General features: G+C 46.0%; 1 protein-coding gene across 1 annotated transcript in view; it reads left to right on the top strand.

Moving 5' to 3' along the window:
• The window catches only part of TANC2 (tetratricopeptide repeat, ankyrin repeat and coiled-coil containing 2), a 713500-nt gene that overhangs the window by 477006 nt on the left and 209842 nt on the right, over nucleotides 1-26652 (top strand). The window contains exon 8 of the mRNA XM_077806150.1: nucleotides 25128-25276. Coding sequence (XP_077662276.1) covers nucleotides 25128-25276 — 149 coding nt within the window. The remainder of the gene's footprint in view (nucleotides 1-25127; nucleotides 25277-26652) is intronic.

Consider the following 26652-nt stretch of genomic DNA (forward strand, 5'->3'; position numbering starts at 1 on the left):
CATTAAACATTTTTGCTAATGGGCTTGTACTTTAATGTACCAGTTCCTTTAGTATTCTTGGATGAAGATTATCTGGGCTCCCCGATTTAGTCCCATTAAGCTGTTCAAGTTTGGTTTCTACCTCGGATGTGGTAATATCTACCTCCATATCCTCCTTCCCATTTGTCGTCCTACCATTGTCCCTAAGCTCCTCAATAGCTTCATTAAACACTGAGGCAAAGTCTTTGTTTAGATATTGGGCCATGCCTGGATTATCCTTAACCTCCACTCTATCTTCAGTGTTTAGCAGTCCCACCTCTTTCTTTGTTTTCTTCTTATTTAAGTGGCTATAGAATCTTTTACTATTGGTTTTAATTCCCTTTGCAAGGTCCAAATCCACGTGGCTTTTGGCCTTTCTCACTTTATTCCTACATGTTCTGACCTCAATGAGGTAGCTTTCCTTGCTAATCCCTCCCATCTTCCACTCCTTGTAGGCTTTCTGCTTTTTCTTAATCATCTCTCTAAGGTACTTGCTAATCCAGCTTGGTCTACAACTCCTGCCTATGAATTTTTCCCCCTTTCTTGGGATGCAGGCTTCTGATAGTTTCTGCAACTTTGACTTGAAGTAATTCCAGGCCTCCTCCGCCTTTAGATCCACAAGTTCTTCAGTCCAATCCACTTCCGTAACTAATTTCCTTAATTTTTTAAAGTTAGCTCTTTTGAAATCAGAAAACCTAGTCACAGATCTGTTTTTGTTTATCCTTCCATTTAGTTTGAACTGAATTAGCTCATGATCGCTCAAACCAATGTTGTCCCCTACAACCATTTCTTCTATGAGGTCTTCACTAGTCACCAAAGCCAAATTTAAAATGGCATCCCCTCTTGTTGGTTCAGCAACTACTTGGTGAAGGAATCCATCAGCTATCGCATCCAGGAAAATCTGAGCTCTATTATTATAACTAGTACTTGTCCCCCAGTCTATATCTGGGAAGTTAAAGTCTTCCATGATCACACAATTCCCATTAGTATTTACTTCATTAAAAACATTAAAGAGGTCTCTATCCAGATCGGATCCCGGCAATCTATATCACATCCCAAGCACTATCCCAGGGGAGGCTCTAGTACAGTGGTTCTCAAACTAGGGCCGCCGCTTGTTCAGGGAAAGCCCCTGGTGGGCCGGGCTCGTTTGTTTACCTGCCGCGTCCACAGGTTTGGCCAATTGCGACTCCCACTGGCCGGGGATGTGCTGGCCGCCCTTCCTGCAGCCCCCATTGGCCTGGAGCGGCGAACCGTGGCCAGTGGGAGCCGCGATCGGCCAAATCTCCTGACGCAGCAGGTAAACAAACTGGCCTGGCCCGCCAGGGGCTTTCCCTGAAAAGCGGTGGCCCTAGTTTGAGAACCACTGCTCTAGTAGGTTTCTTCCCTGTAAAGGGTCTAGGCTGGGGCCACACCGGCTCGCTACGCACAATTGACTTTGGGGGAATTTGTCTGGCCACCGGAGTCTCCCTCGGCAGCCCTTGTAGTAACTGAAACATCACCACCAACAGCAAAACAAACTCCCAACCAGCACCAAAACACTGCCAGACCACCACACACTCCCTTCACTAGCCTGTCTGTTGCTTTGCCTGGCTCTCTTAGTCTTCCCCCCAAACTCCCCTTACAAACTCCCACTCAAACTCCCCTGTTTACAGCTCTGTTTGCTGGCTCCTGTGCTGCTGCAGTTGTCTGTGGGAATCTCTGATAATTGGGAATCATTTAAGGAGGCATTACTAGCTGCCTAAAAAGTCACAATCAAGGAAAAAGGCTGACCTGGTTTAAAGGGGAAGTGAAGGCAGTTATCAAAATAAGGTATAATTAGTGGAAGAAAGGGGAAATTCCTGAGCTACTGACTATTTGGTGCCCCGCCCTGACCCATAGAATCATAGAATCATAGAATATCAGGGTTGGAAGGGACCCCTGAAGGTCATCTAGTCCAACCCCCTGCTCGAAGCAGGACCAATTCCCAGTTAAATCATCCTAGCCAGGGCTTTGTCAAGCCTGACCTTAAAAACCTCTAAGGAAGGAGATTCTACCACCTCCCTAGGTAATGCATTCCAGTGTTTCACCACCCTCTTAGTGAAAAAGTTTTTCCTAATATCCAATCTAAACCTCCCCCACTGCAACTTGAGACCATTACTCCTCGTTCTGTCATCTGCTACCATTGAGAACAGTCTAGAGCCATCCTCTTTGGAACCCCCTTTCAGGTAGTTGAAAGCAGCTATCAAATCCCCCCTCATTCTTCTCTTCTGCAGGCTAAACAATCCCAGCTCCCTCAGCCTCTCCTCATAAGTCATGTGTTCTAGACCCCTAATCATTTTTGTTGCCCTTCGCTGGACTCTCTCCAATTTATCCACATCCTTCTTGTAGTGTGGGGCCCAAAACTGGACACAGAACTCCAGATGAGGCCTCACCAATGTCGAATAGAGGGGAACGATCACGTCCCTCGATCTGCTCGCTATGCCCCTACTTATACATCCCAAAATGCCATTGGCCTTCTTGGCAACAAGGACACACTGCTGACTCATATCCAGCTTCTCGTCCACTGTCACCCCTAGGTCCTTTTCTGCAGAACTGCTTCCTAGCCATTCGGTCCCTAGTCTGTAGCGGTGCATTGGATTCTTCCGTCCTAAGTGCAGGACCCTGCACTTATCCTTATTGAACCTCATCAGATTTCTTTTGGCCCAATCCTCCAATTTGTCTAGGTCCTTCTGTATCCTATCCCTCCCCTCCAGCGAATCTACCACTCCTCCCAGTTTAGTATCATCCGCAAATTTGCTGAGAGTGCAATCCACACCATCCTCCAGATCATTTATGAAGATATTGAACAAAACCGGCCCCAGGACCGACCCTTGGGGCACTCCACTTGATACCGGCTGCCAACTAGACATGGAGCCATTGATCACTACCCGTTGAGCCCGACAATCTAGCCAGCTTTCTACCCACCTTATAGTGCATTCATCCAGCCCATACTTCCTTAACTTGCTGACAAGAATACTGTGGGAGACCGTGTCAAAAGCTTTGCTAAAGTCAAGAAACAATACATCCACTGCTTTCCCTTCATCCACAGAACCAGTAATCTCATGATAAAAGGCGATTAGATTAGTCAGGCATGACCTTCCCTTGGTGAATCCATGCTGGCTGTTCCTGATCACTTTCCTCTCATGCAAGTGCATCAGGATTGATTCTTTGAGGACCTGCTCCATGATTTTTCCAGGGACTGAGGTGACGCTGACTGGCCTGTAGTTCCCAGGATCCTCCTTCTTCCCTTTTTTAAAGATTGGCACTACATTAGCCTTTTTCCAGTCATCCGGGACTTCCCCGGTTCGCCACGAGTTTTCAAAGATAATGGCCAATGGCTCTGCAATCACAGCCGCCAATTCCTTCAGCACTCTCGGATGCAACTCGTCCGGCCCCATGGACTTGTGCACGTCCAGCTTTTCTAAATAGTCCCTAACCACCTCTATCTCCACAGAGGGCTGGCCATCTCTTCCCCATTTTGTGATGCCCAGCGCAGCAGTCTGGGAGCTGACCTTGTTAGTGAAAACAGAGGCAAAAAAAGAATTGAGTACATTAGCTTTTTCCACATCCTCTGTCACTAGGTTGCCTGGGCCTGGCCTGCTAACATTGGACTATTTGCTCAGCCCCTGCCTGAGGGCCTGAGCTACTGACTATTTGGTGCCCCACCCTGACTCAGGGCCCAGGCCTCCAGTGCTCGTTCCAGTTACCGCAAGGGCTGCCAAGGGAGACTCCGATGGCCGGACAAATTCCCCCAGAGTCAACTGTGTGTAGTGAGCCGATGTGGCTCCTCACTGCCCCGGAGAGCGTTGAGTCCTGTCCTAGCCCCTTTACACGTGGTGGAGAATGTGGGCATGATCCCTCGGCCCCTGTGAGAAGGGGTCTGAGGGGGAGAGCCACCCCGAGAGAGCCATGGAGATGGATCGACTATTTAAGCTCCTGACGGAGACCCAGGAGCGACAGCAGGCTGCCCAGCTCCAGCAGCAGCTCAGTCAGCAGCTAGGAGCCCGGCTGCAGCAGTTAGTGACGGCTTTACCGGGAGATGCGGCCAGGTCATCACACACCACCGAGCCGGTCCGGCTAACCAAGATGAGACCTGACGATGACCCCGAGGCTTTCTTGGTGACGTTTGAATGGGTGGCGCTGGTTGCTGGGTGGGCCCCTGACCAATGGGCCACTCTTTTGGCCCCATACTTGACCGGGACTGCCCAAACGGCATACCGGGGGCTGGCTACGGATGAGGCAAGGGATTATAACCAGGTAAAAGCAGCGATCCTGGACGCCTTGGATGTCAGCCCAGACACCTTTCGCAGAGGTTCCGAACTCAGACATACCCCACAGGCACCCAACCCCGGCTGGTGGCCCAAGCCCTGAAGGAAACGTGCAAGCAGTAACTACAGCCAGAGAGGAGGATGGCAGAGGAGGTCACGAAACAAGTCATTCTAGAACAGTTTGTGCACATCCTCCTGGCCCGAGGACGGGCCTGGGTGCTCTGCCATCGGCCAGCGATGTTAGCAGCTGCCATCATGCTGATGGAAGACTTCCTCGCGGCTAAAACACTGGTGGGACCCGCCATACGAGCCCAACACCCCGGGCCAGAATGCACTAACACCAAAAGAAAAGGGGGCACCCCGACCAAGTGGTGGAACCTCCCCCGTGGGCAAGAGGCTTGCTCAGGACCTTAGGCCAGACACCCTGAGCTCCCACCTCGACAAGGGTCTGCAACCACCGTGCTGAATGTTCTGGGAACCAGTCGGAGTGCACCCAGGAGCCCGCCGGGAGCCCCCACCTGGGGCGGTCACCCTGAACTCTGGCCCTGCTTTCTATATGGGAAGTATGGACATTTGCAGCGGGACTGCATGGAAATGGACTGCAGCTTTGGCCATGTCTGTGCAGGGGAAACCAGGGCCCGGCTACTACAGGCTCCCAAGATCACGGTTCCGGTAGTTGTCAGGGACCATCCCACCCAGGTCCTGATAGACTCCAGCTGCGGGCAGACACTGATTCGCCAGGCTTGGGACCCCGGGTGGACCCCCACTTGGGAACAATTTGGCTGCAATGCATCCACACCGATGTGCGGCCCTACCCCAGTGCCTGGATCCTGTTAACAGTGGCTGGGGTCACCTGATGGATCATTGTCGGCCTGGCCCCTCGACTTGCATACCCGGTGATCCTGGGGTGGGATTGGCTTGCCTTCGAGGAGATCCTCCACTCGACCCCGGTGCTGGAAGGAGAGTGTCCTGAGGCCCTACTGGAGGAGGAGGATGGGACCCCAGAACCCGGAGGAGGGACCGAGAAAACAGATGGCCCCCTGCCGGGGCCCTCTGCCGAACCCCAACTCCATACTGATTTTTGCCAAGACCAAAAAGCTGACCCCACCCTGAGCCGGGCCTATGAACATCTAACGGCGGTTGATGGGACTATGGTCGACCCCCCCAGCGCACAATCCAGTGGCCCCACTTGGAGCTACACCGGGACCGTCTTTACCGGATCGACCATGACCCCCGCACAAAGGAACCACAAATGCAGCTGCTGGTACCGCGGTGTCACCAATGGGCCGTGATTAAGCTTGTGCACAACATCCCCACTGCCGGGCACTTAGGCCATGAAAAGACCCTCGCCCGGATTTTGACATGGTTCTTCTGGCCCGGTGTTCACCAGGAGGTGAGGAACTATTGTAGCTCCTGCCCAGAGTGCCAGTTAGCCGCTCCCCCGTGAGTACCCAGGGCAAAAAGGGAAATTGTTAGTAATGAACATAAATCAGATGATAGGAGTTGTAGAAAATCGAAAAGGGAAGCAAAGGAACACAAAGACAACTCTGTGGCCAGCAGAGTTAAGGATAATAAGGAGTTTTTAAAATACTGTATGTTAGGAACAAAAAGAATTCTGACAGTGATACTGGTCCATTACCAAATAGAAATGGTAGTACTATCAATAGTAATGCAGAAAAGGCAAGAGTGTTCAGTGAGTATTTTGGTTCTCTTTTGGGGCGGGAAACAGATGATATAGTCTCATCATATGATTATAACAAACTTTCCATTCCACTAGTAGCTCTAAGGAGGTTAAACAGAAGCTAATAAAGTTTACTGCAACCCACAGAAGAGTTGTCACAGGATGAGGTCAAGAGTCACAGGATGAGGTCCAGTCTGTGGAAGGAATGACAGGAGTAAACCCAAGAGATAAAGCCACCTATCCACTGTAAACTGAGAGCCTGTAACAGCTACGAGTATGACACAGGCAAAAGATTTTCTTTCTGCGATTTTTAAAATAAGGGTTCTATCCCATGATCTTGCTTGAGGATGGGCAAGCAGACCAACATCTCGGCATGCCCACAGGTTTCCACGTCCAGCAGATGTCTGAGGATACCATTGCAGAGCTCCTACAAGACGTGGCCAAGATTGACTCCTCCGTACTGGCACCGTGGCAGAAGATCAACACCTTGAACACCTTCCTGATCCCCATATTTCATTTGTCCTGAGGGGATCTGCCATGGCGAAGGTACCTCTTAACAAGGTGGACAGCACCGTAAGGCAGCTAGTGAAGAAGTGGATATTTCTTCCCCAGAGGGCCAGCAATGAACTGCTGTACATTTCATACAGGCTGGGCGGCGCCAACATCCCTCAAATGTGTGATCTGTGCGAAGTTGTAGTGATCACTCGAGCATTCCGTCTTCTGACGTGCCTGGACACCATGGTGAGGAACATTGTGGAAAGTGCTATGCATAATGTCATCAGGAAGCGAATCACCAGGACCTCCTCCAACCAAGATGTGACCCACTTACCTGAGCGGCTTTCTGGAAGACAAATTTGCAAGAGACGGGGAGACTGCTTCCCTCTGGACTTGTGCCTGCAATGCTTCACGACAGCTAGAGAAGCGCATCGCTTGCCACTGGATGTGGTGTGAGGAATGTTGGGAGCTGGGAGTCCTGGTGCCACAGGTGAAGAATACAGAGCACGCAGTCATCACTCCAAGAGCTAAAACCATGCTGGTGAGAACCCTGAAGGATGCTATCCGCTAGCAGTACGTGGAAAACCTGAGACAGAAACTGGACCAAGGCAAGGCCTTCAAGGTGATGTGCAAGGGGGATGCCATCAACCACTTCCTCCCCAAGGGCAGTTTCACCTGATTTGCTGACTGGAGGTTCATCCACAGGGCCAGGCTCAACTGCATCCTGCTGATTGGAGCCATTCACCATGAAAATTGGGACAAGTGATGCAGAAGGTGCAGCTATGCCAACAAGATGCTACCCCATGTCTTGTGTAGCTGCAAGCCTCATTCCAGAGCCTGACAGCTCTGCCACAGTGTCATCCAAGATTGCCTAATCAGAGCCATCCCGTCACCTGTGGGGAAGGTTGCTGTGAACTCCGCCATCCCCAGAATGGACAGCCAACTGAGACCAAACATTGTCATCAACAACGAGGAACAGAAAAAGATCATCATGGTGGACGTCACTGTGCCCTTTGAGAAGTGCCTTCCACGGCGCCCAAGCTCGAAAGATGGAGAAATATCCTCTCTAGCCAACGCCTTGAGAGCTAGGGGTTACAAGGTTCAAACACACATGCTGATCATCTGAGCCCTGGGCACATGCGACCAGTAATGAGCGAGTGTTGCGGGAATGCCAAATCGGTCAGCGCTACACTTGGCTGATGCGGTAACTCATGGTATCGGATGCCAGCAGGTATCAAGGGACATCTATCTAGAAAACATCACCAGACATCGGCAATACTAGGAGAGATGAGCTGGAGTGCTGCTGAGAAGCAAAGTTGGGAAAGTAATTGGAATGCTTCTCTGATGGATTATAATAGGATACAGACAACCTATTCTAAATGGCCAATTATCAACGGACAATATACACTCATTGCCATATTTGCTTTTGACAACCGAATCTCTGTATAACTTTTCATGAGTGATGCACCTGAATACTTGGATGCTAATATCTAAACTGTATCATTAAATTTATTATTCTAAATTTGGGTTATTGCTGATCATGTACTATATGTATTGTGTGACTTTTAAACCAAACTTTGTACTTTGGGATAATTTATGTACTAAATCCAGATGTACAGACACTCCTTCCTTAACCTGTGTATTATATAATTTTAACATTAGCTTCAATAAAATTTTTAATTCTCTGACGCAGCCCAGCAATCGCCTCTTGGGACAGGATATGCTAGCTGGCTCCCTCCCCTCAGGGACTGCAGTGCTCTGATCAAACTTCTCCTTTCTCTCTTACCTTGAGTGAGTCAGGATCCTTTTATTTTCTCTCTGCAGTTGTCCCTCCCTCTTGAAGCAACTGGTAAATGGAGGGCTTTGGGAAATTAGATCCCTTTTTCTGTTAGTAATTCTCTTCTGACATTTTTCCATTTGGTAGAGCGGATGCCCTGTTTTTGTGCTTTTGGAGCCATGCTGCTTCTGGTTGACTATTCTATTCCATCATTTCGGTTTATATGCTGTTGAAGGATGAGCTGCAATGCCACCTAAACGCCACTAGTTATGTTGGATAAAGTTCCATTAATGGTGACTTCTTTTGAAAGAATCTGTTGTACAAAGTGTAAGTTACAAATAATAATCTGTTTTGTTTTTAATGTAACGAAGACCCAACACCGTTTATACCCACCCCTGTGTAACATCAGTAAATGCCTAAACTTGATGAGTGTCAGCCGTTCCTAGTTTAAGTGGCGGTGTTACTTTCTTCTTGGCATTTGTAGGGTGATCTGGGACTTATAATGTGCTAGTGTATAAAAGTGAATGGTGGGCAAGCACCATCAGTAGAGCTCACCACACCTGAAATTCAACATCCCTTGGCATCATCTACAGAGCAACTGAGCTCTCTGGGGCTTCCCTTTGACCCCAGCTTAGAGGGCCTGAAGAATGGTCTGCAGAGACGATGTCAGAAACCAGTCTCTTATAACTGATCCGACCACGTGTGTACCTGGCTTTCACTTGCCACACCACTCAATGGCCCTTGCATAGACAAATGGTGCCTCCCCTTACTGGGATGGCACCAACTAAAGGGGAGGACACATGACCTCCCCATGTGTCTCCTGCCTGACCCCAGGCTAGGGCCCCTGCACTCTCCCCGCTCTACATTACCTGCAGGTGGTAAGGACTCTGTCATCCTGCTGTGGCTGCTTCCCCCTGGCATATTGGGCTGTTCTCCCTGGTCGCCAGGCCCGGGCAGGGAGTGGGACAGAGCCACTCCCAGTCGCAGCTCTGTGCAGTGTAGCCAGCTGCCTGGGAGAGAGCCTGGCTGGAGTGGGGCAGAGGCCAAAAATGCCTGGGAGGAGGGAGGGCTTTGGCTCACTTGGCCGCTGTCCCCGGAAGCCAAGCCTGGGCGGGAGGCAGGTCCCCTCTGCTGCCAGGCGCTCTGTCAGGCGGCTGCTGCACTGCACTGGGCAGCATCCCAGCATGGTCGGAAGAGGTTCTGGCCTCGCCCCTTCGACTCCGGCTCTGGCCCCACCCCTTCCACTCCCCACCCGGGCCGGCTGGTGAGGGGGCCTTTGTGAATTGATTTTGAATGGGCCAGGGTCCATATGCAGACAGCCTTCACACCTGGGCCAATGGGAGGATCCCACATGCAGCTAGAGTGGCCAGACAGCAAGTGTGAAAAATCGGGACGTGGGTGGGGGATAATAGGCACCTATATAAGACAAAGCCCCAAATATCCGGACTGTCCCTATAAAATTGGGACATCTGGTCACCCTACATGCAGCTGTGGCCAAAGACAGACAAGGTCACACATCACTTGACGACTGCCCTTTGACCAGATTTGATGGCTGTGTGAGGGCTCTGCACTTCGCTGATGAGGCTGCCGCAAATTGGCTTGGCAAGGTCCGCATCCAATAACAAGAGGGCCTGCAAAACTGGTTTCTCCAACTCATCTCCACTTATTCCCCAGTCTCCTTTGCTTCCCCATTTTACTGATGGTACCTTGACTTCTGCTCCCTATCCAAGGTTTGCCAGACTTTCTAAAGTCTGCATAAGCTTTTGTGGACCTTGATAAGTCACTAAAATCCCTGTGTTGACTCTGTATCTCCTGACTGTTACGGTTGACAGCAAGTCTTGTGGACTTTAAAGATCTGTATTGAGACAAAGCTGATAGGAACAGAAATCAAGATATGGAATTGAAGGGGTTCTCAAATTTCATTGCGCCACGACCCCCTTCTGATAACAGTTACTGCATGACCCCGGGTTGGGTGGAGCCCAAGCCTTCGTGCCCCAGGTGGGTGGAGAGGGGACCAGAGCCTGAGTCCCACCGCCCCGGGTGGGGGTGGAGCTCAGGCTTCAGCTTCTGCTAGGGTCCCAGCAAGTCTAATGCTGGCCCTGGCGACCCCATTAAAATGGGGTCGAGATCCACTTTGGAGTCCTGACCCACAAGTTTGAAAACCACTGGAATAGGGAAAGTTGACTGAGAATCTCGCTGAGGTGCTCCACAGGGCTTTCTGCTTGTTGGATCCTAGTGTATCTTAAATAAAAGTAGTATGTGATCACGTAATTAAAGGCACTGTCATAATACATATGCACAAGAAGGCTGATGTAAGTTTTCACGGGCATCCTTATTTCTGGCATTTTCAAAATTCTGACTTTGCAACTATCCAGCAACTGACCCCTTTGCAGAAAGTAGCATCCCCTGCTGAGTAAAGTAGGGTATCTTGCCACATTCATAATCAGCCAGTATTCCGTGATCCCCACTGACCTGTGGGTTTCTGGATAAAGATTGTGGTTTTGAAGTGTCTTAAGACCTGCCTATCTGAGAGACCGCCTCTCTACCTGTGTCATACTACCACGGTTGAAATCAGCAAAGGCACTTAATCTGAAGTCATGCCATTACAAACACATAAGTACTGCAGGCATGACATTTTCCATGTGGCTGTGAAATTCACTTTAAAAGAGCCTGAATCTGGTGACCTTCAGGACATTCTGCTAAGCTCATCTTTTTTCCCCAGACACTTTAAATAGGATGAATTGCTGGAAGGGGAGGGAGAGGGGGATCTGAGCTTTCAAGTTGCTTGGCTTGCTGATGGTGAGTTATACTGGATTGTACTGCTGCACTTTAGTGTGTGGTGTTTGTTCTGTATTTTAAAAGTTGGGAAAGTTGGTGAGTGTGTAAGGATAGGTACCCTTTTTAGTATTTGTATAAATTCAAAGGGTAAAATCTTCAAAAGCACTTACATTTCTAAGGAGCCTAACCCATTTTCAGGAATGACTTAGGCTTCTAAGTAAATGGGACTTGGTTTCCTAAATTTCTTAGCTACTTTTGAAATGTCTGCCCTAAATAAATAAACTCTTTGCCTCCCTCCCCCATTCTTCTTGTGCTCCCTTCTCCTCTCCTCCTCCTGGCCTGCCTCCCGCAGAGTGACCTTGCTGCCCAATTGCTATTCAATCCATCTGCCCCGTAGGTACCCCCAATCAATAAATTGCTTCTCTAAACCCAGCAGTTCATCCTCTGCTGCAACATCCATCCCATCCAATTGACCTTTTCCTTACACAGGCAACCCAGACCCTCCCCAACTAATTGACTTTCAGGTTTTCCAGATGCCTGAGCCAATTAACCTTCTCTTACTCCCTGGACAATTGATCTACTTCTTGTCCTCTGCCTTCACTCCTACCCCAGCAGCCTTCTTACTTCTTAGAAGACTTTTTGCCAAGTTTCCAGCAGTTCCTTTCCTTTTCCTCCCAGATTAATGGCCAGATGGGGAGGTGACTGGGTCACCTTTTCAAGCTTTTCTCCAACACTATAAAGGCTAGAATCTTACTTTTTTTCTTTTTTTTTTAAATGAAAGCTGAGGTTCCCACATAATTACTTGACTTCAGGATCAGGGGCTTTAAGAAATGCCCCAAATATCATGAGACTCTCTGTAAAATCTAGAGCAGGGGTGGCCAACCTGTGGCTCTAGAGCCACTTACGGCTCTTCAGAAGTTACTATGCGGCTCCTTGTATAGGCACCGACTCCGGGGCTGGAGTTACAGGCGCCAGCTTTCCAATGTGCCGGGGTGTGCTAGCTGCTGAACCCCTGGCTCTGCCACAGGCCCTGCCTCCACTCCACCCCTTCCTGAGCCTGAGCCTGAGCCTGCCATGCCCTTGCTCCTCCCCCGAGCCTCCTGCACGCCATGAAACAGCTGATGGGGAGGGAAGGGGAGGCGCTGATTGGCAGGGCTGCTGGTGGGTGGGAGCGCTGGGAACAGGCGGGGAGCTGATGGGGGGTATTGACGTATTATTGTGGCTCTTTGGCAATGTATATTGGTAAATTCTGGCTCCTTCTCAGGCTCAGGTTGGCCACCCCTGCTATGGGGGTTGGCAACACATAGGCTCTCTGAAGCTTTCAGAACCAGCCAGAGAGGATCAGCCAGAGTATTGCACTCTCCTCTTTATCCACAACCCTGGGTTGTGGATCTTGTTTGTCAGGTGGCTAGCAGGGGTACTGCTATGTTGCTGCAACAAGGTAGGGAGAGCAACCAGCTGCAGAGGCTTAGGGAGGCTGGTCTCTTTCTAATTCAAGAGGTTTCTTGGGTGCTGTTGCACCCTCAGTTGCAGCTGTGCATCCCCAAAGACTTCACTGGGTTTGTGGAAGAGTAGCCGCAAGGTAGAATTTGACACTTGTGACTACAGAGGTCTGAGTAGCTAGTACTGCTTGGCTGTGCTTTCCCCTGGCTCTCACTCAGGCCCTCACTTTTAAAATTTCCGTGCTAAAACACTGGATGTTGGTACCATGCTGTTTTCTGAAATTACTTTATTTTTTCTGCTCCTGAATTCTGTCTGTGGATTCAGCAAAGTTAAGACTTCAGTGCTCTGATTTACTTCTTCCAAGATTCTTCTGACCTGTCCAGTAAAACACCAGATAGTCTAAACATGAGTGGTATCTACAGAGGGACAACCTGTTTCATATCTGTGTAAAAGCTGTTATTTATTTCTCTTACATAAAGCAGTATGAGTCATACAGAGCACAGCTACCTGTCACTTCTGGAGATTAAGGACAAAAGCCAGAAACTATTAGTGTGTTTTTCCTGTTCATCAATTGTGTAAGAGTTGGATTAAGTTTCTTTTGTAACTTCTTGAATACTGTTGGTCTCATCTAATTTACTAAAATATTGCAGTAACAATGGAATGTTCAGTATCAAAGAATCCCAAAGGTTGTCAAGTTCTTACAGTGCAAAAGCAGGGATACTACTTTTCATTTTTGTTCTAAAAAAAAAAAAGTGTGTGGGGAGGCAATACTTGTTAGCACAATTTTCTTCTCTGTCTAACCCCAGTCCTCCCCTTTGAGGGACGGATTGCAAGTTGGTGAGGACTCTTAATGACTCTGACTGATGTCAGTGAGAGATAGGGCTCTCAGCAGCGCAGGCTTCATATGGTTAGTCTTCCACCCACATCTATAACAAAGCCTTTGGGCTGGCAGCAAACATGAATGTTGGTCTCTCCGTTCTGACCCCATATCCACTAGCTGGAAGACTCCAAGTCTGAGTCATTTTAATTTTTGAAATTAAAAGGAAAAAAAATTCAAAATGGATAAAAGGAAAGGTGTTTATGCCATTTTTAGTTAATCTATGCAAGTCATTACTACAAGATATTTTGAAGACAAATAATTTAGTAATATTTTTTAAAAGAATAGTTTTTGTGTGAATAAGAATAGAAACTGCAGCAATGTAAGCTAGGACAACACTAGCAGGATATCAGCCCCCCCTACTTCAGAGCGTAAACTAATAACTAGCTGAAATAAGAAAAGTCATCCCAGAGTTTAATAAGCATTGCACAGTAAGAGACTTTATGTACACGTGGATGATGTTACTCCTTTCTTTGAAGCATCTACAGTTGGCTCTTGTCAGAGATGGGGTAGTAGACTAGATGAATCTTTTGTCTCTTTGGGCATGGGAATTCCTAAGCTCTTATGCTGTTGCTCAAACCCCAGCCTTTTTACTTTTGCGTCAGTCTGTGACTTTTTAAGGGGGAAAAAAAATGTTCTCCTACTTCTATAAAGATGCAGAAACTTTCTATCTAAAAAACTTATATGGGGAATTGAGGCACAGAGAAGCTAACTGATTTGCCCAATTCCACACAAGAAGATTTCAGGCTAGGTCTCTGGGTCCAGTGGTTGAACCCTAACCACTCAGTAAACCTGCCATTTGTCATACCTATCATGTTTCAGGGTAAAATCTTCTTCCATAGTAGAAAAGTAGCTTCAAATTCACTATGTGGACACTGTAGTATACATAGAATCACAGAAGATCAGGGTTGGAAGAAACCTCAGGAGGTCATCTAGTCCAACCCTGCTCAAAGCAGAACCAACCCCAACTAATCATCCCAGCCAGGGCTTTGTCAAGCTGGGCCTTAAAAACCTCTAAGGAAGGAGATTCCACCACCTCCCTAGGTAACCCATTCCAGTGCTTCCTTGAGAGGTCATCTAGTCCAGTCCCCTGCACTCATGGCAGGACTAAGTATTATCTAGACCATTCCTGACAGGTGTTTTTCTAACCTGCTCTTAAAAATCTCCAGTGATGGAGATTCCACAGCCTCCCTGGGCAATTTATTCCAGTGCTTCACCACCCTGACAGGAAGTTTTTCCTAATGTCCAAACCTAAACCTCCTGTGCTGCAATTTAAGCCCATTGCTTCTTGTCCTATCCTCAGAAGTTAAGAAGAACAATTTTTCTCCGTCTTCCTTGTAACAATCTTTTACATACTTGAAAACTGTTATCATGTCCCCTCTCAGTCTTCTCTTCTCCAGACTAAAGAAACCCAATTTTTTCAGTCTTCCCTCAGAGGTCATGTTTTCGAGACCTTTAATCATTTATGTTGCTCTTCTCTGGACTCTCTCAAATTTGTCCACATCCTTCCTGAAATATGGCACCCAGAACTGGACACAATACTCCAGCTGAGGCCTAATCAGTGCAGAGTAGAGCAGAAGAATTACTTCGTGTCTTTCTTACAACACTCCTGCTAATACATCCAGAATGATGTTTGCTGTTTTTGCAACACTGTTGACTCATATTTAGCTTTTGGTCCACTATGACCCCCAGATCCCTTTCCTCAGTACTCCTCCTTAGGCAGTCGTTTCCTTTTTTTGTATGTGTGCAACTGATTGTTCCTCCCTAAATGGAGTACTTTGCATTTGTCCTTATTGAATTTCATCCTATCTACTTCAAACCAGTTCTCCAGTTTGTCCAGATCATTTTGAATTTTAATCCTATCCTCCAAAGCACTTGCAACCCCTTCCAGCTTGGTATCATCTGCAAACTTTATAAGTGTACTCTCTATGCTATTATCTAAATCATTGATGAAGATACTGAACAGAACCAGACCCAGAACTGATCCCTGAGGGACCCCACTCATTATGTCCTTCCAGCATGACTGTGAACCACTGATAACTACTCTCTGGGAACGGTTTTCCAACCAGTTTTGCACCCACCTTATCGTAGCTCCATCTAGGTTGCATTTCCCTAGTTTGTTTATGAGACGGTCACGCGAGACAATATCAAAAGCTTTACTAAAGTCAAAATATAAAAACAAGGAAGTAAGCACCCAGATTTGAAACAGTGACCTCTTGATCTGCAGTCAGATGCGCAGCCCCTGAGCTGAACCCCCACCTGCTGAGCTCTACTTCCACCATACAGGAACACTACGGTATACGTACCAGTGGTGGTGTTTGGAGACATTCTTCAGAAGCTCAAATTCTTCTAAAGCTGGATAGATCATTGTTAATCACAGTACTGTACTAAATGATTAGCTAATCTTGCTTTTTAAAAAAGTAATGGCAGACGGCATTTTTCATCACTTTATGAAGAGCTACCATTCTAAAGCTGGAGAGTATATATGTATGTGTGTGTGTGTGTGTATTTATTTTTATGCTTGTACTGTATATAATTTTCCCATTGTTTTGAGATAAATGCACTTTATGCCTGAAAGATAATTTTTTGGTTATATTTTTATATATTAAATAGTAACTGCTTTCCTCAGAATTGGCAAATGAGCACAAAAAATCTTAGTTATTTTTGAATTATTGAATCATAACGCTATCACAACCCAGTTTTGCCTTTTTTCTTTGGGTGGGGGAAACAATAAATTCAGTTATTTTTATCATTACACTAGAAAGGTTTTGTGAAATCAATACATATATTTCTTATAGCTGCACTGCAGTTAAGAATGTGGACAACTATAACAAAGGTAATTTATCTTTTCTTGTTATGTGATTTGATAGAGAAGCGGTTCTCAACTGGGGGTCCGTGGCAGCAGGTTTAAAACAAACAAAAGGAAATATTTTTTCACACAACGCACAGTCAACCTGGATGCCAAGGGATGTTGTGAAGGCCAAGACTATCAGAAGGTTCAAAAAAGAACTAGATAACTTCATGGAGGATAGGTCCATGAATGGATATTGGCCAGGATGGGCAAGGAAACTGGGAATGGGCAACAGGGGATGGATCACTTAATGATTACCTGTTTTATTCAGTCCCTCTGGCACACCTGGCATTGGCTACTGTCAGAAGACAGGATACTGGGCAAGATGGACCTTTGGTCTGACCCCGTATGGCCGTTCTTTTGAGCCCATTGGCAGAGATGGTCGGGCACAAGGGGGTGGTCTCCCCAAACTGCAGTGCCAGCGCAGGACAGTCCCAGGGGCAGCTCCACACCACCTCCCCCACCCACCCCAAGGCTCCACCCCCCTGGCCAGATCAGAGGCAGGAAGCTGGAGCAGCGCATTGTGGGGTGACTGCTTCTCTGGCTGGTGTGGTGCCATGGAGCAGGCAGTCACGGCGCTCCCCTGTCTCCTCCTGCTGCTGGTGCCTGGGACTGTGGCTGCTCCTCAAATCCCAGTCCCTTTTGACTGCTCATGTAACCAGTAAGAGCCGCCCTGGTGGGTGGACCCAGTTCCGGGGCTGGCAGAGCCCTCGGGGAGCAGCAACCACAACCTTCCTGGCACACAGTCCCTAGCTATCCCTCGCTCTGCACCCTGAGCTACCCCCAGCCCACACACAGCCCCTAACTGCATCTCTCCCTGCACCCTGAGCTACTCCCCTATCTGCACACTGTCCCCAGCTACCCCCTCCTTGCACCTTGAGCTACACCCTGCCTGCACACAGCCGCTAGCTATCCCCCGCCTTGTCTGCACCCTAAGCGGTTTTCAAACGTTGTGAGTTGAGTCTCCCCCTTTGAGTTATAATTTTTGATTGTGCCCCCCACCCCAACCAGACAGGCTGAGTTGCCTGCTGAGGTGAGTCGGGGTGGATGTGGCAATCCCTCTCCGGGCCCTGGTGTGCAGAGTTTGCCCAAGCCCTTCTGGGCCCTGCCAGCTCCCGCCTCCCAAAAATAGAAGTTAAACTGTGCCTATGCCCCAGGCACATCTCTCCCTCACTCCCCCCAGCCAACGGGTGGAGCCCTGGTGCCTCACCCTGGTGCTCCGCAGACTAAAGTCCCATGGTTGTGACCCTCCCACTCTCCAGCTGCTGAAGCCAGGAGCCCTTAACTGCGCCCCCCCACCCCCTTACACACTGGTCCCTGGAATGTTTATAGCACGTTGAGGGGGCCTGAGAAAGAAAAAGGTTGAGAACCACTGTGATAGACCTCAGCACCCCATTATTACTGTGGGCAGTGATGTGTCACTGGCAAGAGAATGTGTCACTTTAATATGTATTGTTAAGTTGATCAACCATTCAAGTTAATGCTGCATATAAATAAGATCCTTGGGGCAGGAACTGTAATTGCATTTGTAACTTGTACGGCACCAAGCACATTACTGGCGTATAATAGTAAATCACATTTTCACGAAGTTCTATCTCGTATTGATTCCTGACTACTTCAATTCAGGAATTATAACTAAGGGCCTCCTATTCCAAAAACCAGGCCCTGTCACTTAAACTAAGGAAATAAATCTCTGTTAGCTGTAAAGTATCAGAGGGGTAGCCATGTTAGTCTGTATCCACAAAAACAACGAGGAGTCCAGTGGCACCTTAAAGACTAACAGATTTATTTGGGCATAAGCTTTTGTGGGTAAAAAAACCCCACTTTTTCAGATGCAAAGAAGTGGGTTTTTTTACCCACGAAAGCGTATGCCCAAATAAATCTATTAGTCTTATAAGGTGCCACCAGACTCCTCATTGTTTCTGTTAGCTGTAGTAGAATGACAAGTTGTATACTCTTGCCTCCAAGTAACCAGAGAATGACATCAGCCCTGATCCAGCAGAGCACTTAAGCACATGTGTAATTTGAGTCCTGCTAGGTCAATGGCACTACACACTTGCTGAATGTTATGCACGTGTTGAAGTTTTTGCTGAATCGGGGTCATTGTCACAAACACCAGAGCAGGTCTAACATTCTATTCAGAGCAGTGGAGATCAAACAGTGATCGCCATTAAAAACTGGATGTTTATCATTAACTGAAGTTAACTCCACCATGAGCTCTGCAGTCTTTGAATGTAGGAAATCTTGTAGATATCTTGGAAAAGGTAAATACTGTATCATTATAAAAATCCATCTTTAATATTTATGATGCACACTAACCAATATATTTGCAAACTGTGCCCTGAATATTTACTCTGAGATTCATGTTCTGCATACAGCCCCCCCCCTCCCGAAAATATGTACCTCATTTGTAAATAATTTACGTGGTATTTAACTTAACATTGTGGTTTGCTGCTGCACTGTAATTTACTTTTCAGAGAAATTTCATAAGGGTTTTTGCAACAGATACAGTATGCGTTTGGAGTGTGTACCCTATGCAAAAGGAATTATTTATACAAAAGACTCTAACAGATCAGGTATGTCAGGGTGGGACCACCATACAGTACTGTAGAAATTCTGGGCAGAAAGGCTGCTCCTAGGCAGCTGGTGATGGGCTGTCAAAATGGAAGTAATTCTCAGGGCTCTACCTCAGTCATTTCATAGAATCATAGAATATCAGGGTTGGAAGGGACCCCTGAAGGTCATCTAGTCCAACCCCCTGCTTGAAGCAGGACCAATTCCCAGTTAAATCATCCCAGCCAGGGCTTTGTCAAGCCTGACCTTAAAAACTTCCAAGGAAGGAGATTCCACCACCTCCCTAGGCAACGCATTCCAGTGTTTCACCACCCTCTTAGTGAAAAAGTTTTTCCTAATATCCAATCTAAACCTCCCCCACTGCAACTTGAGACCATTACTCCTCGTTCTGTCATCTGCTACCATTGAGAACAGTCTAGAGCCATCCTCTTTGGAACCCCCTTTCAGGTAGTTGAAAGCAGCTATCAAATCCCCCCTCATTCTTCTCTTCTGCAGGCTAAACAATCCCAGCTCCCTCAGCCTCTCCTCATAAGTCATGTGTTCTAGACCCCTAATCATTTTTGTTGCCCTTCGCTGGACTCTCTCCAATTTATCCACATCCTTCTTGTAGTGTGGGGCCCAAAACTGGACACAGTACTCCAGGTGAGGCCTCACCAATGTCGAATAGAGGGGGACGATCACGTCCCTCGATCTGCTCGCTATGCCCCTACTTATACATCCCAAAATGCCATTGGCCTTCTTGGCAACAAGGGCACACTGCTGACTCATATCCAGCTTCTCGTCCACTGTCACCCCTAGGTCCTTTTCCGCAGAACTGCTGCCTAGCCATTCGGTCCCTAGTCTGTAGCGGTGCATTGGATTCTTCCGTCCTAAGTGCAGGACCCTGCACCTATCCTTATTGAACCTCATCAGATTTCTTTTGGCCCAATCCTCCAATTTGTCTAGGTCCTTCTGTATCCTATCCCTCCCCTCCAGCGTATCTACCACTCCTCCCAGTTTAGTATCGTCCGCAAATTTGCTGAGAGTGCAATCCACACCATCCTCCAGATCATTTATGAAGATATTGAACAAAACCGGCCCCAGGACTGACCCCTGGGGCACTCCACTTGACACCGGCTGCCAACTAGACATGGAGCCATTCATTGATCACTACCCGTTGAGCCTGACAATCTAGCCAGCTTTCTACCCACCCTATAGTGCATTCATCCAGCCCATACTTCCTTAACTTGCTGACAAGAATACTGTGGGAGACCGTGTCAAAAGCTTTGCTAAAGTCAAGAAACAATACATCCACTGCTTTCCCTTCATCCACAGAACCAGTAATCTCATGATAAAAGGCGATTAGATTAGTCAGGCATGACCTACCCTTGGTGAATCCATGCTGGCTGTTCCTGATCACTTTCCTCTCATGCAAGTACTTCAAGATTGATTCTTTGAGGACCTGCTCCATGATTTTTCCAGGGACTGAGGTGAGGCTGAGTGGCCTGTAGTTCCCAGGATCCTCCTTCTTCCCTTTTTTAAAGATTGGCACTACATTAGCCTTTTTCCAGTCATTCGGGACTTCCCCGGTTCGCCACGAGTTTTCAAAGATAATGGCCAATGGCTCTGCAATCACAGCCGCCAATTCCTTCAGCACTCTCGGATGCAACTCGTCCGGCCCCATGGACTTGTGCACGTCCAACTTTTCTAAATAGTCCCTAACCACCTCTATCTCCACAGAGGGCTGGCCATCTCTTCCCCATTTTGTGATGCCCAGCGTAGCAGTCTGGGAGCTGACCTTGTTAGTGAAAACAATTTCATGGGTCTCTCTCACTCCTGGGATAGCCCAGGATTTGAGGGGCTGCAAAAGTGGCTTACAGTCACCATAGCTCTGCATCTCCCAAGGCTGTGAGTTTTGTGTTGTTGTGAATCCAAGAATTTCATCCATAGCGCTCAAGGGAAAAGATGGACTTCCTGTCTTCCTTGAGTCATCTCACCATCCTGCATTCCTCCCACAGAATCAGGGATATACCTCTAGAATACAATATCACATAAACAACAGAATGGTGATGGGCCAATAGCTCACCACTGGAGTCCAGTTTGACAAGCATCTAGGCTACAACTTTGTTTAGGGGTGGGGGGTGGACACCAGGAGTCTTGGGAAGGTTGGGGTTGGACAGAAGGTTTCAGAAGGTGATGACGGTAAAAGGAGGTAACGAGAGCCTCTACCCACACAGGGAGCTGGGTTCACACACTCTGCAAGCAGTCACCCATGGAGCAGTATCACACTGGTTCTGCTTCAGACACAGCCCTCCATTCTCACGAAGGATGTGGTAGTATTTGCACCTTGATGACTGGAAGGGAGGTCTCTGGGTGAAGAATTCATTCATTTTCATAGCAGTGAAGCCTCCGTGTAAGACAATTCAGGGTGTGTATTTCACAATGTTGATGGTTGTTATGAATGTGGAGTCTTTGTTTTGTATGAGATGCTGCAGCTGTGAACTAAGGTGCACCCCCTATTAAGTATTTGTTTAATCATCCTCATTAATCAACATTGTCCATATCCTTTTAAAAGCTTTTTTAGTCTGCATTAATATGATTGTGACAATGAAAAGTTGGTTTATGCTTCTGTACATTGAAATTATGACCTTGAACTGGGCTCCCTAGGAGCAGCAGACTAATCTATGTATTGAGCTTTCATGCAAGGTTATAGCTTCAACTGACTTGTACCTTTCAGCAATAGTTATGAGTGACATGTTAAAAAAACCCTCCCTCTACCCTAGCTGTAGACTAAGTTCTTCAGCACCTTTTGAGAATGTTGACTAATTTATATTCAAGAAGGGAAAGATAAGATATAGAGTAAGATACATTTCATTAAAGGACTCTTTAAAATGGGGTTCTACTGAGAAAAGTGACTATATAAAAATGCCATCGTCTTATTCAACAAATCTTTTTGCTGTGAATCAGTCATATCTGCTGACTGTTCTGACTAGGTAAGGTTTTACTGCCTCTGGCACTGCAGCACTAGAACAGCCTTGGGAAACAGAGTTGGCTTTTATTCTGGATTGAACGTTATGACAAAAATAATTACCTACATTCTAATTGCAGGCCCACGTCCTGCCCTTAGTTCCTTCTCTGCAACTCCTTGGAACTCCAGTTGCACAGGTGTAGAACTTGGCATACAGTATCTTTGTTACTGATGCTGATCTGAACAGGAAAGAACTTAATTTTCAGGTCCTGGATTACCTTTAGGACACTGGTGATCAGAAAAATAAAACCATTTTTAGTCTGCACTGAGAGTCCTGTATCTGTAGACATGGAGAGGCAATAAACTCAGAAACCAATTATGCTTTTTTATTATAGAATAGAAGATCAGGGTTGGAAGGGACCTCAGGAGGTCATCTAGTCCAACCCCCTTTCCTCACTTTTCAGAGTAAAAGCACATTGTAATTCTCACTATAAATGCAGTACTAACCTAATACACATTATCAACCAACATATTGTAAATATGCTAACTAATTTAAACTAATTAATAACCTGGCCATGCAGTGATCTTAACTCAAGTTAGACCCAGGATCCAGAGTTCTTGCCCCTCTTTTAACTCTTACTTTTTGAGTAGTTTCTTTCTCTCAAAGAGAGAAAGAGGGCAGAGGGCAACAAAAATGATTAGGGGACTGGAACACATGACTTATGAGGAGAGGCTGAGGGAACTGGGATTATTTAGTCTACAGAAGAGAAGAATGAGGGGAGATTTGATAGCTGCTTTCAGCTACCTGAAAGGTGGTTCCAAAGAGGATGGATCTAGACTATTCTCAGTGGTAGCGAATGACAGGACAAGGAGTAATGGTCTCAAGTTGCAGTGAGAGAGATTTAGGTAGGATATTAAGAAAAACTTTTTCACTAGGAGGGTGGTGAAACACTGGAATGCATTACCTAGGGAGGTGGTAGAATCTCCTTCCTTAGAAGTTTTTAAGGTCAGGCTTGACAAAGCCCTGGCTGGGATGATTTAGTTGGGGATCGGTCCTGCTTTGAGCAGGGGGTTGGACTAGATGACCTCCTGAGGTCCCTTCCAACCCTGATATTCTATGATTCTATGATTCTCTCTCTCTCAGCTTTCTGTTTGCTCCTCTCTATAGAACAGCCCCATGGTCAGGATAATTCACAGTGTCTGTTTTCAATGTTCAGCATTTCAATGGAGCCTACGTTTATCCCAGCACTATGTCGTTTCTCCTGCCTCCCATATATCTTTGCATTTCCTGATGTTCCTTTGATTCTTTGAAGGTTTTTTTTCTAATTAAGATGATACTTTGCGGTTTTCGAGTCTCAGCCTGAAATTGAAATATGCCTGTTATTTTGCACCATATTTCTGTCCTAAAAAGAGACAGGTGCTCAGTATTGTTAGAAACACAGTATGGTTAGTTGGATATTAGGTTTTTAAAAATGTGCATAAAAATATATAGACACACCTATAGCTTTTGATTATTTACAGTCAAGACGCTAAACATTTTCCTTTCCAGCACTTATTCTCTTCTCATTATGGCTTTGATTACTCTAGCATTTCCTAGGAACAGTTTTCCACCTACATTAACTCCAGTTCAATTCTACTGATGGTAGTAATAATGGTGGGAGCCCTAGTGCAGCTAAGGTGCCAGTGGCTGAGTGTTTTACTGCCATGTCATGCCTGTGTACACCAGCACTTGCTCTGGGATGTGGACTTCGCTGTCCATGCAACAACTGTACAAAAGGGCATGGTCTTGTGGATTAGAGTGCATTCCCTCTGACATGGTATACAGTATCAACAGCAGATGAAGGCTGGCAGATGATGGTTGCATATATTGTTCTTTCCACTTTTGACTGGCTTGATCCCTGTTTCAGAGGAATCACTGGACAGTATTCCTTTTTCTCATCATGCTGGACTGACGAGCAAGGCTCTAATGTCTGACCTGAAGCACACAACCTGCTATGTCAGAATTACAATAAGGGTCTGAATGAAACTGATAAAAATCCGTAGATTCAGATTAAAGTCTGAACCTCTAGCTTAATCCACACGGTTGGGTACAAGTGTTCATGCTGCTTTGAAATATTAGGGGATTCTATGTGCCATATACAGTATATTCCTTGGCACAACAGAATGTGTTGAGTGACGTTTCAACTTTCTGAATCTTAGGTTTTTATCAGTTTGAGAGACCCTTAGCAGTAATGTCTGTGGAGCTTTTTAGGGCAGTTAAAAAGAAGGGCTCTTGTGGGAAGTAAATGGGAATTGATAAAATAGTCCAAAGCATCCACATTTTTGTCTACTTTTCCTGTACCCAATAGCCTCCTTCAAAATTACTATAGTCTATGTTGCAAATAGGTATTGAGAGTTTAAATGTATTTTACCTAGCAGACAGCACGCATTCCCAGATTTTGCATTCAGGATAAATTCATAATTGGAAATTCTGAAAAAACAAAAAGTGAGTATTTGACTTGATAGATCATAATATCATCCTAGGAACTATTACAGCTTCTTGTGCAATATTTTCCCAGAGACAGCAGGTGTGATAAAAATCCTTCTCAATTTATTTTTTTTGTAGAATGGCTGCACGAAAGAAGTTGGATCTCTCAGTAGATTTAAGAAAACCCTCTGCTTTTAAAACTTTTTGAGAGTATGAAAGACTTTGGTTAATTTACCAACGGGCTGTAGGTGTGCACTCAAATTGTGAGTTTTGGACTACGAACATATGTGAATTGAACTGACTTATCTGGCCCTGGGACAGGCTGAAAATGGGACTATTATCTTACTCTACCTTTCCTAATGAACTATAGATCAGTCTTTAAACATGTCCTTTCATATTATGAAATAATGAATTTCAGCTGCTTAAAACTGTGGGCCTACTGGTATGGATGCCACTTGAGTGCATTGCTAACAGAAGATCAAACGATTTACATACAGTCATGAGTTCTTTGCAAGTGACACAGAGGTGACTCATTTGGTTGTGTACATGAGAGAGGAGCTTCCTTGGCTTCAGCATTGCATTTTAGCAAAGTCCCATCTCTTGGTTGAGCCTAGAGGGCTTTGTCATGAACTTCAGGAGGAAAGGGATGACTGTCTGCATCTTGCCTAAAATGAGGTGTTGAGAACAGCAGCTAATAAACGGAGAGAGAAGGAATAAAGGGTACTATTAAAAGAAATGTAGAGTGACAATTTAAATCAATGAATGTCCAGCAAATAGTGTTGAGTGAGACAGAGAAGATGTGTTTGAGCTGAAAACCTCTATAGTGGAGTTGCTGTGTGAAAAGTTGGCTATACTTAGTCCATTAAAACAGTGGGTGAACAATAGTAAAGTTAAACAGTTTCCATCATAAATTATGTTTTTCTTGTTGTTCAGGTGAAGCTGAGCAGGAGCTGGGACCCCCTCCATCCGTAGATGAGGCAGCAAACACACTCATGACTCGCCTGGGCTTCCTCCTTGGAGAGAAAGTCACAGAGGTACAGCCGGGGCCCCAGTACAGCATGGAGGTGCAGGATGAGAATCAGGTATGAGATCTCCTTCGGCATTACAAATGTACAGCAATAATTGGTTGGTTGTGATGTAGCACATGAGTTTTTGTAATTATCTCATGGTTGTGTGTGTGATAGAGGTGGAATGATTTTCACAAAAGGACAAAGGTAATAATACCACATTATAAAACTGTGGGTCATAATTACACAGTAGCAATATATGTTTATGGGATCAGCTGATACCATTTGTGGTAGTTTCTGTCATTTTCCTGTTTGAGCTGCAAGCTTCGTCAGGGACAATAGCCTCTCTTACCGTATTAGATAATAGTGATCAAAATAATTTGTATTCTATGCACCTTTCCTGTGAGGCCTTTAAAGTACTTTAGAAACATTAAATAAGCTTCATAAATCCCCTGGAATGGTAGGTAAGTATTATTATCCTAATTTTACAGCTGCTTATATGACTTGCTCATATACACATATTGAGATGGCTCAAAACTGAAAATATATACAAATACCAACTTATTCTTGTCAAATTCTCATTGAACTTAACTCATCTTTCTGGATGTCTCAAGAACAGAGTGGCAGCCAGGCACCGGTTGAACACTAAATTTGATAGTAGTTTTGCCTGAGTAAGAACTTTGGATCCTAGTTCTGTAGTAATCACTCCCAGTCTTCTGCTCTGGACAGTAGACTCACTCCCCACACATGGTAGTGAATAAGCTAAGGACTTATTTCTACCAAACTGAGATGTGATGGGGTGAGAGTGAAAACCAAAAAGAGAGAGTCTGTTAATTGAAGAAGGATGGTCCAAGGGTTAGGATTCTAGCCCGGGACGCGGGAGATCCAAGGTTAATTTCCTGCTCTCTGACAAAGACGTACTGTGTGACCTTGGACAAGTCACTTAGTCTCTATGTGTCTTGGCTCCTTTTGTGAAAATTGGGGCTATTGTGAAAAATAAATAAAGATTGTGAGGTGCTCAGATACGATGATAACGAAGGCCATATTAGTACCATAGATGGAAGTGTGTATTGTTGTTAACAGGCTTATTTTTCTTACCTATTGTCTGAAGTTCCCTTTATTACATCTGCTTTGGTAGGCTGACAAAGCAATGACTGTCTAGCTTGTCTTTGTGATAAAATAAAAGTTCTCATGTAGTTTTTGGTTCCTCTCTGGACTTGACTTGATACTGGAATAATAAATTTGTCTGCGTCTCTGAAGTGTGATTGGCCATTTTATATTTTTCTGGTGATTCGGGAAAGCTCCTCTTCTTCAGGCTGAAGTTTTCAGCACCCTTTGCTCTTTGATTTTACACTGCCACTGAACAGAATTTTTCAAAATAAATTCTATCGTTTTTAGCGGTGCAAATCACTATTGAATTTAACCCCTCCTGAATTGTTTTAAGGAGTAAA

Source organism: Eretmochelys imbricata, chromosome 27 (assembly GCF_965152235.1).
Source record: "Eretmochelys imbricata isolate rEreImb1 chromosome 27, rEreImb1.hap1, whole genome shotgun sequence".
Classification (NCBI taxonomy): domain Eukaryota; kingdom Metazoa; phylum Chordata; order Testudines; family Cheloniidae; genus Eretmochelys; species Eretmochelys imbricata.